Source organism: Ipomoea triloba, chromosome 7, assembly GCF_003576645.1.
Source record: "Ipomoea triloba cultivar NCNSP0323 chromosome 7, ASM357664v1".
Taxonomy (NCBI): Eukaryota; Viridiplantae; Streptophyta; class Magnoliopsida; order Solanales; family Convolvulaceae; genus Ipomoea; species Ipomoea triloba.
This window is the reverse complement of record NC_044922.1, coordinates 23,258,301-23,272,491: the sequence shown is the minus strand read 5'-3', so window position 1 is coordinate 23,272,491 and position 14,191 is coordinate 23,258,301. Positions and strand designations below refer to the sequence as shown.

Here is a 14,191-nt window from a genome sequence, read left to right as displayed (position 1 = left end):
AGGCAGACGTTATCTCATGTTGGTTTGCTCCGAAAAAAATTAGTATTTGTGCACGAACAGTTATATGTAGCCGCATCTAGAGTAAGTAATCCTAAGGGCCTCAAATTCATGATATGTAATGAGTTAGATAATAATTCGAATTCAACCCCTAATGTAGTGTACAAAGAGGTATTTAATAATTTGTAAATTTAATATTTTTAGTCTTTAATGTTTTACTCATAGTTGTGTAACAGAAATATAACCAAAACCATACAGCTCAATTGACATATACGTAAATTAAATAAATTTATAATTTTAGACTGTGCATCGCACGGGTACATTACTAGTTATTTATTATAATAACAATGTAAATGTTTATAAGTTTATATGGTTTTAAATTGTTTGTTCGTTTTTATAAACTATAATTCTTTATTTATGAATGCACTGATGCAGTTATTGATTATTTTGAATTTAGGAAAACATCTAGGATTGTTTTCATGATTATTATTCTGTATTTAAAATTGTTAAAAACTTATAAATCTTATTTCAAGTTATTTCACATTAGCATTTATTCATTATTTAATTTAATTTTAGTTATGAAGATATATATTAATTTCATGTAAGGCTCAATTTTGTTGCTACGTCCCGGACCTATAAAATGATAGGATCGAGCTTGACGAAAATGACATGTTGATGCGATTAATTACAATTTTTATTTAAAGTTCATTAGTTTAATTGACTTTTTGTATAAAATTTTCTTATTTCATTTCTACCGAATACTATTTTTTGTATGGTAGATGTTCTGTTTATTAAATTTTTGGAAAAGGTACAAATATGCCACTGAACTATTTGGGGATAGCAATTAAGCCCCCGAACTCAAATAAGCTCTAAATTCATCCTTGAACCTGAAAAAAAAAAAGAGCAATTAACATTTTGAACAGGTTAACAACAAATTTGTACTGATTAGGATGCAATGCATATTTATTATCATCATCATTTGACCCTTAAACATTTGACCCTTAAAAAAAAACTAACCAAAAAATATCCTACTAAGCCAAAAAAAAAAAAACAATCATTAAAAGGTTTTTAAAAATTACTATTCTGCTTCGTTGTTTTTAAAAAAACCTTTTGAAGGTATATATATGCACGTATATGCGCAATACATTTTGAGTTAACGGAACTTAATCTCCGAAGCATTTTCAAGTTTTGTTTTCTATTACTATTCTGCTTTGTTTTTTTTTTTTTTTATACAACTAACAGTATTACATTGTAATATATATTCATCTATTCTGCTTCGTTGTTTTTAAAACCTTTTAATGTCTATTTTTTTTTACTTAGTAGGATTTTTTTTTGCTTAGTTTTTTTTTTATAATATTTTTATTTTAGGGTCAAATGCTTAGTAGGATAATAATAAAAAAAATAGAAAATAAAAAAATACACATGACATCCTAATTAACACAAACTTATTGTTAACCTACTAAACTTGTGGTCAAGTGGCATCCGGTGTACATTCTCATGGGGAAGGGAGTGGGTTCGAGCTTCAGTGGAGGCATTTGTCTTTGTGCTTCTGTAGGTTGAGAAAAGAGTCAGTAGAACTAAAAATGCTAATTACTCTTTTTTCCAAGTTCAAGGACGAATAAACCTACTAAAAATGCTAATTACTCTTTTTTTCAAGTTCAAGGACGAATTTGGAGTTTATTTGAGTTCGGTGTCTTAATTGCTATTCTCAAATAGTTCGATGACTTATTTGTCCCTTTTCTCATAAATTTTTCGGTAAAAAAAAAAGAAAAAAAGCAGCTTTCTAATTTCAAAGGAAAACATAATGGATTTGGTACCAAGTTGACCAAATATGTAGAAGAGCATAGGGGCATGAATGCAGTACGGCTACTCATAGGAGTCATAGCCCACTGGGCTCACTTCAACTACTTTTCCCATAATGACCTCAACACCCGAGCCTATAAAGGGTCCAACACGTTGCCTCACACTCCCGTTCCACGTAACCCCGCACAGCATCACTATCCTGCCGTTACACTCCCGCACCGCTTTGCCTCTCCCCAACGCCGTAACGGAACCTTCCGAACCCAGCTCCAAACCCAACTTTTTGCGCAATAAAGGGTCGTGCTATGGCCTCCCGAACCTCAGGTTCGTGTCCTTTGGTGACAACCTGTCATCAGTGTTTAACTATTTTTCGGCTTTCTTCTCTCTCTTCGATATTTTTCTCCTGTCCGTCTGTCTGTGCGTCTCTCTCTCTCTCTCTCTCTCTCTCTCTCTCTCCTCTGAGTTGAAGCTCCTGTCCTCTTCAACTTCAGCTTCACTGAGTATCTCCGACTTTCTTTTTCGCAACAAAAATCTGAAAACCCCTCGCTAAAAACGGTAAGGAATTAAGTTGTTGTTGAGCGATTCATATCTATTTTAAAAAACAAAAACTAAGTTGAATTAATCCAATATTGCGATCGCCGTACTGATTCTAATACGATAATCGATTTGCTTTGAGTTTTACCGGAGGCTGTTCAATTTTGTTAATTATTCGGTGATTTTGAAGTGAACTGAATTGGAGCGGGTAGAAGTGTCAAATTTTCAAGATCTTTTACTCGAGAGAGTTTTAATTGATGAAGATCTTAGTTTCATTGCTTAATTGTGTTAATTTTTCGTATTTTTGGTTACGGTATAGCATTAACTAGGACTTGGTTCCGGGAGATCTTACTCTGTTGGGCAATGCACCGTTTGATCTCTGAATTAGGAATGGGTTTGAGGCTTTCATGAATAGAACGGTATGAATTACTTTCCCTTTTTTTTTTTTTTGGTTTGTCGCCTGTTTATACTTTTTAATTAAGCTTTGCTGAGTTTCTCTGTCTTATTCTAGGGCTGAGACTTCAGTGATAAAGTGTTCTTTTACTGCCTGATTGTGGAATTGGAGTGAACTCATGGCTCAGAGTAATTGGGAAGCAGATAAGATGTATGCAGTTCTTTCGGCAGAATTACTTTGATAGTTTTACAATTTTTGGGTTATTTTTAACCTGGATGCTTTCTAAAGAAATCTAGGAAAATTGCCAGTTCTCATAGAAATTATAACTAGGAATGTCTGTTGGTTTCAGCCAGAAACAAGTGAAAATAGGAAAATCTTGTAGCTCATTCATCATTAAAGAAAAGGTTGTTATGTTTTCAGTTTTTTCTCCTTTCTGACTGTTGAAATATTGTGATCTTCATGCTAGGCTTGATGTTTACATTCACGATTACTTGTTGAAAAGAAAACTGCACAATTCAGCAAAAGCTTTCATGACAGAAGGGAAGGTAGCAACGGATCCTGTAGGTAATAGCTTGGATGATTATTCGCTTTGGCTCGATTTTAAGTGATACATATAGCTGATCAGTTTTACTTTCACTGCCCTTCACTTTATTTTATTGGTTTCTACATTCCCCCAATTCCAATTTATTTATTAATGTTTGTGGGCATTTATCTTTGTCCCTTTTTTTGCAGCTATTGATGCGCCTGGAGGGTTTCTTTTTGAATGGTGGTCTGTATTTTGGGACATCTTCATAGCAAGGACTAATGAGAAGCATTCAGAGGCAGCTGCTGCTTACATAGAGGTTTCATGAACTTTCGATTATTCCTCTCTACTTTTTTTCTTGCACAAGGGAAAAATAGAAAAAAAGATAGGTGCTTCTGCAGACAGGATGCATTTATAGTGAAATGATTTTAATCTGTTCACTTGAAATTGGAATTCAGACACAACAAATGAAAGCAAGGGAACATCAACAGCAGCTGCAAATGCAGCAATTGCAACTCATGCAGCAACGAAATGTCCAGTTACGTAGGGATCCTAATCATCCTCCACTAGGAAGTCCTATAAATGCTATTAATTCTGAAGGCATGGTGGGGCAGCCATCTGCCAGTGTATTAGCTATGAAAATATTTGAGGAACGAGCTAAGCACCCGCATTCCATGGACTCTGAGTCATCCTCAGCACTAATTGATCCCAATAGGATGGCCCTTCTGAAGTCTGCTACCAATCAAGGGTATGAGTGATGCAACCTTTTTCTCAATCAAATTCCCTTTACCCTTCTATTTAAACCAAGTTTGACATTTCCATTAGATAATTGCGTCATATTTTTCCATTCTTGTGGTTGATTCAGTCAGTTGGTTCAAGGTACTTCGGGGAGTGTGTCTGCAGCTTTGCAGCAGATGCAAGGACGGCCTCAACTGGCAACTGTAAACACTTGGACTTTTAATTCTTTCCTTGCCTTTCAGAATTGGCATTTTGCTTTGGTTGGATCCAGTAAGCTGATATCTTTTGGGATGTGTAGGACATAAAAGCAGAAGTGAACTTGGGTGCAACTCAAAAATCTTTACCAATGGATCCTTCATCCATATATGGCCAAGCAATTCTTCAGTCGAAATCTGGACTTGGCGGTGCAGGTAACATCATTAATAATGTTTGTAAGAATTGTACATGGATATAATATGTGAAAGATGTGTTATTAGAAGATTGTTTCTTTTTTCTTACCAGAAACAATAATGTGTATGGTAGATATAAGTTTATAATTTAGAAATGCTTTAATTACTTCTGAGAATTCTACCAAATCTCTTACAAGTAATTCATGATTATAAGAGCTTCACATTTCAAAAGAAATCTTTGTTACCTGGAGTTAGGTATACACATCGGTTGCTGTTATGAGCTCAACGTATGTGTGCCTAGCTTTTAATAAGTTTTTAATGCATTTTGGATAATCCATAGTTCCATACAAAGTCCATGCTCAGGGATCAATACATGGGGGACAAAGGAAAGAAATGATGCACTTCTACTTCTTTGTAGTTTGTATCACAGAGGATGTAATAAATACAGTAAAAAAGTTCCTAATGAAAGAAATTGTTGAAGTGGTGTATCTTCCCTTTCTTATCATTCTTGGCTTCTATAACTTCCTGTTTGCGTATGGATTATTTTCTCTTCTATGAAGTGGTTTTTATTTATATCTGTTAAATCTCTTTGCTGATTGAATATGATCCTGCATGGTTTATTTATCATTGTAGCAGCACAAGTGGTTTGGTTTTTAAGTATTGTGTAAGGTACTTATTTTCAGGATTAACAAAAGTTAGAAAGGGTTTCTTTAAATTTAAGTAAATGTACTCACAAGAATAATTGAACTATGGAAGTTTGAAAACTATATATTGTTACTTGATTCATGGATGGTGTTGCTATGAGTTCAGGGTAGTCTCTGTGTGTGTGTTTATTTAATTTTTTTTAAATGTATTTTTAGAATTGATTTTCTTATTATTATTATGAAAAAATATTCAATATATTTTTGAGCAAGTTATGAAGTATGGTTTTCTGTTGTTTAGAACAGTTTACTTTTCATTACTTTGCAGGGTTAAATCAAGGTGTCACTGGTCTTCCATTGAAGGGTTGGCCCCTTACTGTAAGTTACTAGTGGCTCATGCTATGCCCCATTCTCTTTTGATGTATTATTGTCGGAGAAATATGGACGCTTGATTGCTGAAGCTTTCTGTATTGTGCAGGGAATTGATCAATTAAGACCAAGTATGGGTTTACAAGTGCCAAAATCCAATTTACAGACCCAAACTCAGTTTCTTTTGTCATCCCAACAACAGCAGGTCCTAGCACAAGCCCAAACACAAAACAATCTTGGGAACTCGCCTAATTATGGTTTTGGTGGATTACCAAGGGGTAACTTCAATCCAAAAGATGGTCAACCCCCAAGAAATGATGGATCTATATGCTCTCCTGTGCAATCAAATTCCCCAAAGGTTGTGCATATTTACCCTGAATAAAAATTTTTAAAAAATATTGCTACTGCTGGTAACACCAGTGCTTTTCATAGAGACAATAATTTCCCAAAATGATTAGCATACAGCTGCTGCCCATTGCATTTAAACTCCTGTGTTTTTTCTTTCCTGTCTCTTATGAACATGATGAGCAACATCATACTTTTGTTTGATTGCCAACATAATATAACTTCTATTTTTAAAGAAGTGTTCCAAGAGATCATCATAGTTCTTGTTGGAGAGTTGGAACAAGAATTTTTCAAGTTATTCAGTTTGTGGTGTCATTATGTCAGTCTGTATACCACAATGTAATTCTTTGACTGGTTAAAATGGTGTTGGCTTGTTACCGAGAACTCCTGTCTTGCAGATGAAGATGCCCCAAATGCAGCAATCTTCCTCTCAACAACAGGACCAACTGCAACAGCAACAACAATTGCAGCAGGTTAATTCCTCTTTCCTTACTTTTTTTCTTTGTTGTAATAAACTTTCATGGAATTGAGTCTATAGTCAATAACGAGGAGCATCATCATGTGCTATAGAACTAAATATAGTAGAAACCAGGAAAAGTATAATTGCATTAGTGGGTTATGGTTATCTTTGAACTGTCACAAATATATGGTTCCTGTAAGTGTCACTAAACTATTCCTTCCATAACATCTTTCCTAACTCAAATATCTTTTTCATATTTCTTTTATCCTTTCATCCTTTATGTTCCTGATTCCTGTCTTAACTACTTTGTTGGTTGTTCCTCTCTTGTGGTAAATTATAAATTATTTATATAGGCTTTTTATCTGAGTACAGACTAACAGGAAAAGGAAGCAGCATTCCTCGTCTGGACCTGCCAATAGTACAGGCACTGGGAATACTGTTGGTCCTTCTCCAAATTCACCACCATCGACACACACACCTGGTGATGCAATGGCCACTGCTAGTAGTATGCAACATGTCAACAGTGTTTCAAAGAGCATGATCATGTATGGTGCTGAGGGAACTGGTGGTATTGCATCATCTACGAATCAGCTGGTATACTTCTTTGCCTTTGTCTGTGCACAGTGGACTAACTTTGCTCACACTGCTTTGTTATTTCCATGTTTGCATCAGCATGAATCTTGTTAATTAATTACTGATCAGCGCTTAACTTGATACCAGTATGGTTTTCTTCTGTCTGTAAAGGATTTAATTGCTAGAACTTTTATTACAGGATGACTTGGAGAATTTTGGAGACATTGGTTCTCTGGAAGATAATGTGGAATCTTTTTTGTCACATGATGGGGGAGATGGAAATATATATGGCACACTGAAACAATCTCTCACTGAGCACAAACCAGAGCCTAAAGGTAACTATCAAGCATTACTTATTTACATGATTGATTGTTTGTATGGTCATCTACTTACCTTGAGAATTCATCTCAGGGTTTTCCTTTGGGGAAGTTGGTTGTATTCGAACAAGAAATAAAGTGACTTGCTGCCATTTTTCTTCGGATGGGAAGTTGTTAGCCAGTGCTGGACATGACAAGAAGGTAGGCGTCTCTTTTGGCACGTTGTGGAATTAATGCTAGCCCTTCCAGAATGAGGAGTTCATCATTTTTTTCCTGTATTGTTTTTAGATCACTATACACCCATTCTGCACTGTTTGAATCTGTCCTTTTGGTTCATTATACAAATGTTATGTTGCTCAGTATATGTTAAATGTGGAACATTGCTCTTTTATGCTTCAGGCTGTAATTTGGAACATGGACACTTTGCAAACAGAGATGACCCCAGAAGAGCATCAATACTTAATAACTGATGTCCGGTTCCGGCCGAATTCAACTCAGCTTGCTACAGCTTCATTTGATAAGTCCGTGAGGCTGTGGGATGCTGCTAATGTAAAACTCTGCCTGGGAATTGTTTTTTCTTTTAGTGCTTAGAATGTTGAATCCTAAATCTTTAGATTATATATATAAAGTGTAATATTATTAATGTTACATGTCATACTTATACAATTACTGTTATTGCCTATCTAACCACCAAATCATTATTGCTTTTTGTAGGCGGACTATTGTTTGCATGCCTATACTGGGCATAGTTCGCATGTAATGTCCCTGGATTTTCATCCAAAAAAGAACGATATCTTCTGTTTCTGTGACAGCAATAATGAAGTTCGTTACTGGAGTGTTTCTCCATTCTCATTAACTAGGGTGTCGAAGGTGGGCCTTTTCATTATTTTCTTGCATCTCAAGAATCATTTCCTCTGCAGTTTTTGCTACTTATTTCTTATACCTATCGAGCGATCTTAATTTCCAATTATTTGTCTCTCATGATAGCAAGGGGGCAGTGCTCAAGTAAGGTTTCAACCTATAACTGGGCATCTTCTGGCAGCTGCATCAGATAAGGTGGTATCCATCTTTGATGTTGAAACTGACCGGCAAGTCCATTCATTCCAGGTTTGTAAATGCATGATGCATATAAGTTGTAGAGGCATCATAGTGCAACTTAGTAACTGATCAGGTTTCCTAAGATTCTTTTGGATGTTATCACATTTTTACTCCATATTCTCACATTAAACTTGTATATCTGTTGCTTAGGGACATTCTGGAGTTGTAAACTACCTCTGTTGGGATCTAAATGGTGAGTTGTTGGCATCAGTGAGTGAGGACTGTGTCAAAGTTTGGTCATTGTCCACTGGTGATGCTATTCACGAGTTTACTGCCAATGGAAACCAATTTCATTCGTGTGTTTTCCATCCAAGTTACTCAGCTCTCTTGGTGATTGGAGGAAAGCGGGTACTTACTACTCCCTTTTTATTTCCAGCGTCATACTAGGGGTCCCTACAAATTTTACTTGTTTCTTTTCCTTTTTGGTCATTCAACCAATCATAATTAGGGAGTATGAAAATGAGTAGAACTTGTTGGAATCTCTAATATTTTTCATATTTCTATAATAATTTTATCAGGAATGTCTAATATAACTGATATTTTCATTCTAAATTGATATTTTTAGTCTTTGGAGTTGTGGAACATGGTTGAGAACAAAAGTATGACGGTTCCAGCCCACGAGAACATAATCGCAGCTCTGGCACAGTCACCTCTTACAGGAATGGTTGCATCTGCTAGTCATGACAGCTCCGTCAAGTTATGGAAATAAGTAGGCCGGGATGATCATCAAACGTGCTATTTTTTATTATTATTATGGGAATCAATCACCGCATGCATATTGCCTCTTAATTGTTGTTATGATGGATAAATTTAGAAGATGTACAAGGAATATGGTTGTTGTAATTGTTAATGTGAGCTTTCCCAGAAGGGGTGTTATTATATTTGGCAGTTGTAGGCTTGAAGGAAGCTTAAACTGAGACACATTAAGTAAGTTTGGTGATATAGCCTGATTTATTAACCAGCAATAATATCATTGCATTGAGACCATAGTGTTTGGTGGTATAATTAATTCCAAAAAATCAGATTGTGTAGCCATTGAAGAAGCCTAACAAAGTCATTTGGTTGAGAGTTGATCAACTTGGGCATTTTGCATTAAAAATGTTATTGATTGCTGCCGAGCTAGCTATTGTTGTGTTTGTGTTTGTCTGTGAAGTGTAGGCTGAAGTAGTTCGTGGGAATAAAATAATGTAGGTGAGCAAATTTAGTGGGAGAACGTCTGTTCAGAATAGACGCAGACTGAATTATTTACCGCCCAGTGTCTGCCTTTTCCACATAATAATGCACATATTTATTTCTTTTAGGTAAATTGTACTTCGTATCTTTAAAATGGGCATTTTAGTTTCGCTTCTCTCATCATTGTTGACAGGGTAGTAGTTGTTGGTTTTCACATGAATAAAAAGCTATGGACGTCAAATGGGTTACGTTGCATATATGGTTTAATAATTAATTATGAAAAGTCCAGAGGGAGGGTGCAGAATTAGGTGCCCTAACCCGGAGTGGTTTAGTGTTGTTTTGGATTATCGTCGCCAAAATACCTGCCGGAGTTGAATGCTTCGGCCACCCAATTTCGGCGGCCCAACTTCCCTTATTTTTTTCTTCCAAAAAATATAAAATCGAGCAGTTACACTCCAAAGTTACACTAGTTATTAAAAAAAACAAACAAACAAACGAGTCAATAGCATTGCAAACAGGCAAAGTCTCAACTGAAAATTTTAAAGCTTAATGTTGATGTGGCCATTGATAAAGATCGAGCCAAAATGGGCTTTGGCTGTGTACCAAGAGATGAGAATGTTCTGTTTGCAGCAGCAAGAGGGATTCGATGGAGTGGCGCATTTTCATCGAGGGAAGCAGAAGCAGTTGCGGGACATCCACATTAGTAATTTTTTCACGATTTTTTAGAATAACATAGGTGATGTGGAGGAGAGAGGGGGAGGTGAGAGTAGATGTGAGGTCCTCTTGCAAGATGTGAGTTTTTTGTGTCTCTCGCAGCATAGAAAAAGAGAAGGAAATGAGCATATTTGCACGTTTCGCGACTACACACACCCGTTGGCAAATCTAAAGCTTTTTGCTTTTTTTTTTTTTTTTTTTTTCATTTTTTCTTCTTATCTCTCCCTCTTTCCCTCGTAATTGGCACTTAAAAATTTGTACTAAAAAGTTAGCTATTGAGGATGTCCTGAAAAACTTTAAGCTAGCTCAAAGAGGGGAATTACGACAACATGCGTACATGTTAAAATGGTCTCTCTTTAAGTGGTGCAAGCTCTCAATCAAAGTTTCCTCTTTTCATCTAATCCTTCAGGACATTAAACATGTATTGAGTAAATTTTCTCAAGTGTTTATTACGTTTGTTAAACGATCAACTGCTTATACAATAGTTAGACAGTCCATTTCTATGTCCGGTTGTTTCGAGTGGTTCTTTAACCCTCTTCCTATCATTTGTAATGTGTTGTCTTCATTTTAAATATGGAAAAGGGTCAAATAAGCCTGTAAACTTTACCGGAGAAGTCAATTAGGTTTCTAAACTTTTAAAAAGTGTAATTACACCATTTAACATGTTATATCGGGGCAATGAACTCCAATAGTCGGTAATTGACCTGCTATTATAGTTCATTCCCATTCCGGCATCATCTCAGGCGATAATCCGGTGACGGCTAAACTGTTGCCGGTCGCATTGTCCGGCGGAAGGCGACCAAAGTTTCTGGTCGCCTCCTCCATGAGAGGTAACTAGATCCGGTTACCTCCTCCGGGAAGAAGACTAGAAAATGGTTGCCTTCTCGAAGAAGGCGATAATTTTTTGTCTGCTCGCTGAAGATGGTCTCCGGCGCCGATTGCCGATGGTCGGCTTTTTAATCGAAAAATATGTCTGAATCCTAGTGATCGGCTATCACAGGTCATTAACCTGTTTTTGGACTTCATTGCACAAAAATAAAATGTTAAAGGGCTTAATTGTATCTTTAAAAAATTGAGGTATCTAATTGACTTTTTAGATAAAGTTTGAAGATTTATTGGAACATTTTTCCCTTTTAAATATAAGTTCCTTCTTCTTTCTTCCAAAAAAAAAAAAAAAAGGCGGGAGGACATAAAAATAAAATAAAAAGTATGGTTAAATATGTTGGTGCGTCCGTGAGCGTGGACGTGGAGATTTGAGCCGAAAGGGCAGGGCCATTATTGGGTGATGCCGAGTGACCTCGGCATTTGTACGGCTACAAGCTGCTACACTGCACAGTAAAAATTTACCCACGGAACAAGCTAAGGTCAAAATCTAAATAAAAACCCCATACAAATTAAACACCGCAGAATTACAGTAGATTTGGTAGTTACGAGGTAAATATTTTCGTTAGTTTAAGTTGGGGTTTGTGAGACAGGAGGCATAAGCATTTACGTCACAGTTAACTGTGTTGAGAAATTTGAGAGTGAAAGTAGTAAAACGAGGGAGTCCATAATGACTGGCATGGGTGAACTTCAAGGTAAAACACTTGAAAATTTTCAAGTCTTAAGCTTTCAGGAGATTCCACCTTGAAACTTCAACTGCGCATTATCTATGTTTATCTTCATCTTTTTCATCCAATGTCTAATAAAGGGAAAATCCCAGTTTTGTCATTATAGCATCTTATCAGTAGAGTCATTTTGCAGTAGTAATTGAGGAGTTTTTGTAAGTGTGATTATGAAATAGAATATGGGAGGAAAGAAAATAAGAGAAAAAAAAAAGTAAATTCTGACAATTATTTTTTAAAAAAACGAAAAGGTTGTATAATGTCAGCTGGCGGCCACTCTGACTCGCCCTAGTGGACGTGTTCCAAAAAACGCGCCCGTTGGGGCGCGAAGTGCGCCCAACCGTGCATTTCGCGTTTGTTTGTTTATTTTTTTTTTTTTTGTGCCATTCCTGACATGAGCTCCATATTTGAAGGGAAATTATTTCTTCAAACTTTAGCCTCCACACCAGTTCAAGTTTGTTTCATCAAGTTCATAGTCGGACATAAATCACACAATATTTTCTGATGTAGATGCTCTTAAATTGGTCTTATAATCACTTTTTACATTTCATATATTGGTGGCACTTTTCACCTATAAGTAAATAATATCATTAAAAACTCAACAAAAGTTTTGAATTTTTTTTAAATAACGTGACCATTAAATTATTTCAATAATCATTTTTCATTTTTTTAAACTATGTGGTCTTTTACTAAAGTTGAATCCCTAATTTCAAGGGTTTCCACAGCTCGACCTGACAGAGTATATGAAATGATATAAATCATGAAAGGTTGCTCACTGCTGCTAGTGAGACTCAATCTCTAATTTTTTTTTCCAAACTTCACCTTTATGACCAACTGAGCTGGCATAGTTGGATAAATTGTTAAAACATAAAAGAAGTTTTAGGATGCTTTTCTTAGTTCTTATTCCCTCAAAACCCTCCTTCTAAACACTCCCATAATTATTTTTTTAAAAAAAAAAACTATACAAAGTGATCATCACGTACATTTAAAGTCATATAAAAAAAATAAAACAATGGTAATACTTCAAAGTTATATGGTTTATTTATTATTTTTGTCTACTTAATTAAATTTTGTTACTAGTAAATTAACCTCAAAATTCAGTAATAAAAATGGTATGTATACCCTTCTACCCATTTTATAATAAATATTATTTCTCTTCCTTCAATTTTGTAAGTCATTATGTATTGTTTTCAGTTGTTATACCATGGACCATGGTCCACAATGCATTGTGGACCATGGGTCATGGTTGATACTGCAGTTGTGTTGAATTGATATTGCAGTTGTGTTGAAAGGATACTGCAGTTGTGTTGAAAGGAAACTGCAATTGCGCGGAACAGAGGCCATGTCATCCATCTGGAACTGCAGTTGTGTTGAACGGATACTGCAGTTGTGTTGAAAAGATACTGCAGTTGTGTTGAAAGGATACTGCAGTTGTGTTGAACGGATGAACGGTCTCTGTTTTGTGCAACTGCAGTTTCCTTTCAACACAATTGCAGTATCCTTTCAACACAACTGCAGTATCAGCTATGATCATGGTCCACAATGCATTGTGGACCATGGTCCACAATATAATTTGCGTATTGTTTTATGAGTCAATTGATGTAAATTCAATATTGATAAATGCAATATAATGACAAAAATTAGAAAAAAAGTTTTTATAGTATTCTATATATACATGTTTGAACAATTTTTTTTTTATTAAATTTAGATCTAGTTATACATCTGACTCTATTATTTAAAAAAAAAAAAACTTTAGGTATTGTCTTTTCTGTTTTTTGAGTATGACGGCAAAAAAACATTAAGATTAGATTTTTAAAATTATTTGAAAATATTATATTGAAAAATTTTAAAATAAATGCATTAAAAACTTGATTGAAATTAAATTGTGTTGATGGTTGAAATATAAAATATGATACATATAGAATACAATAATTTGGGCATACACATACATTTGCAGTGGCTGAATAAAGAACCAAAAGGTCTAAAGTAGTGATGTTGAGGTGAAAAATAGAGAGGTACATTAATTCCACCATAGTAATAATATATGTTCAATCACAATATGAAATTTAATTACAAAAATTAATTTCAATCAAAATTAGTACAAAATTAAAATAACAATATGCATATACGAAATATATAACAAAGATATGGATTTATTTTGCCGAAATAATCTTACTACAACTAGTACAAAACTAGGACAAGTGATTTAATTTAGGAAAAATTAGAAGAGGGTCTTTAACCTGAGGTTTTAATTCAACCGAAGAACAAGAAATAGAGCGGGGAAGTCCGATCATGCTACAAGTGTTGTGGCGTCAGTCTCCCAGACAGACGACATTCGTGTCCGCAGGTGCCGAAGTACACAAGTCAAGCTTTTTCAGGCTCATTTTGGAATTTGATTTGCACCCCCTATGCACCAGAGAGAGCCTCTATGCTATACAAGTCAATATGAATTAAAAAGACTCTTGTATAAATAGTGGTGCAAATCCACTTTCCCATCCAATGTAGCACAAAGCTACAAAAGC

The 14,191-nt window shown here is 35.3% G+C and overlaps 1 protein-coding gene across 1 annotated transcript; it reads left to right on the top strand.

Moving 5' to 3' along the window:
- The first annotated feature begins 2,188 nt into the window (after positions 1 to 2,188).
- LOC116025471 (transcriptional corepressor LEUNIG_HOMOLOG) lies at positions 2,189 to 9,165 on the top strand. The gene is made up of 19 exons (XM_031266701.1): positions 2,189 to 2,352; positions 2,651 to 2,750; positions 2,843 to 2,935; positions 3,192 to 3,289; positions 3,458 to 3,567; positions 3,707 to 3,996; positions 4,114 to 4,189; positions 4,285 to 4,396; positions 5,345 to 5,394; positions 5,495 to 5,743; positions 6,129 to 6,203; positions 6,563 to 6,784; positions 6,963 to 7,098; positions 7,175 to 7,281; positions 7,480 to 7,629; positions 7,795 to 7,950; positions 8,068 to 8,187; positions 8,329 to 8,526; positions 8,744 to 9,165. Exons 3-19 carry the CDS (start codon positions 2,904 to 2,906, stop codon positions 8,885 to 8,887), a joined length of 2,325 nt encoding a protein of 774 aa, XP_031122561.1. The 5' UTR covers positions 2,189 to 2,352; positions 2,651 to 2,750; positions 2,843 to 2,903; the 3' UTR covers positions 8,888 to 9,165.
- The last annotated feature ends 5,026 nt before the right edge of the window (positions 9,166 to 14,191 follow it).

Excerpts from the sequence above, each read along its gene's own strand:
- LOC116025471 (XM_031266701.1), top strand. The coding sequence starts at position 2,904 with ATGGCTCAGAGTAATTGGGAAGCAGATAAGAT. Across the intron at positions 3,997-4,113 it reads AAGTCTGCTACCAATCAAGG|TCAGTTGGTTCAAGGTACTT; the intron begins GTATGAGTGATG and ends TGGTTGATTCAG. Across the intron at positions 7,630-7,794 it reads GGCTGTGGGATGCTGCTAAT|GCGGACTATTGTTTGCATGC; the intron begins GTAAAACTCTGC and ends TGCTTTTTGTAG.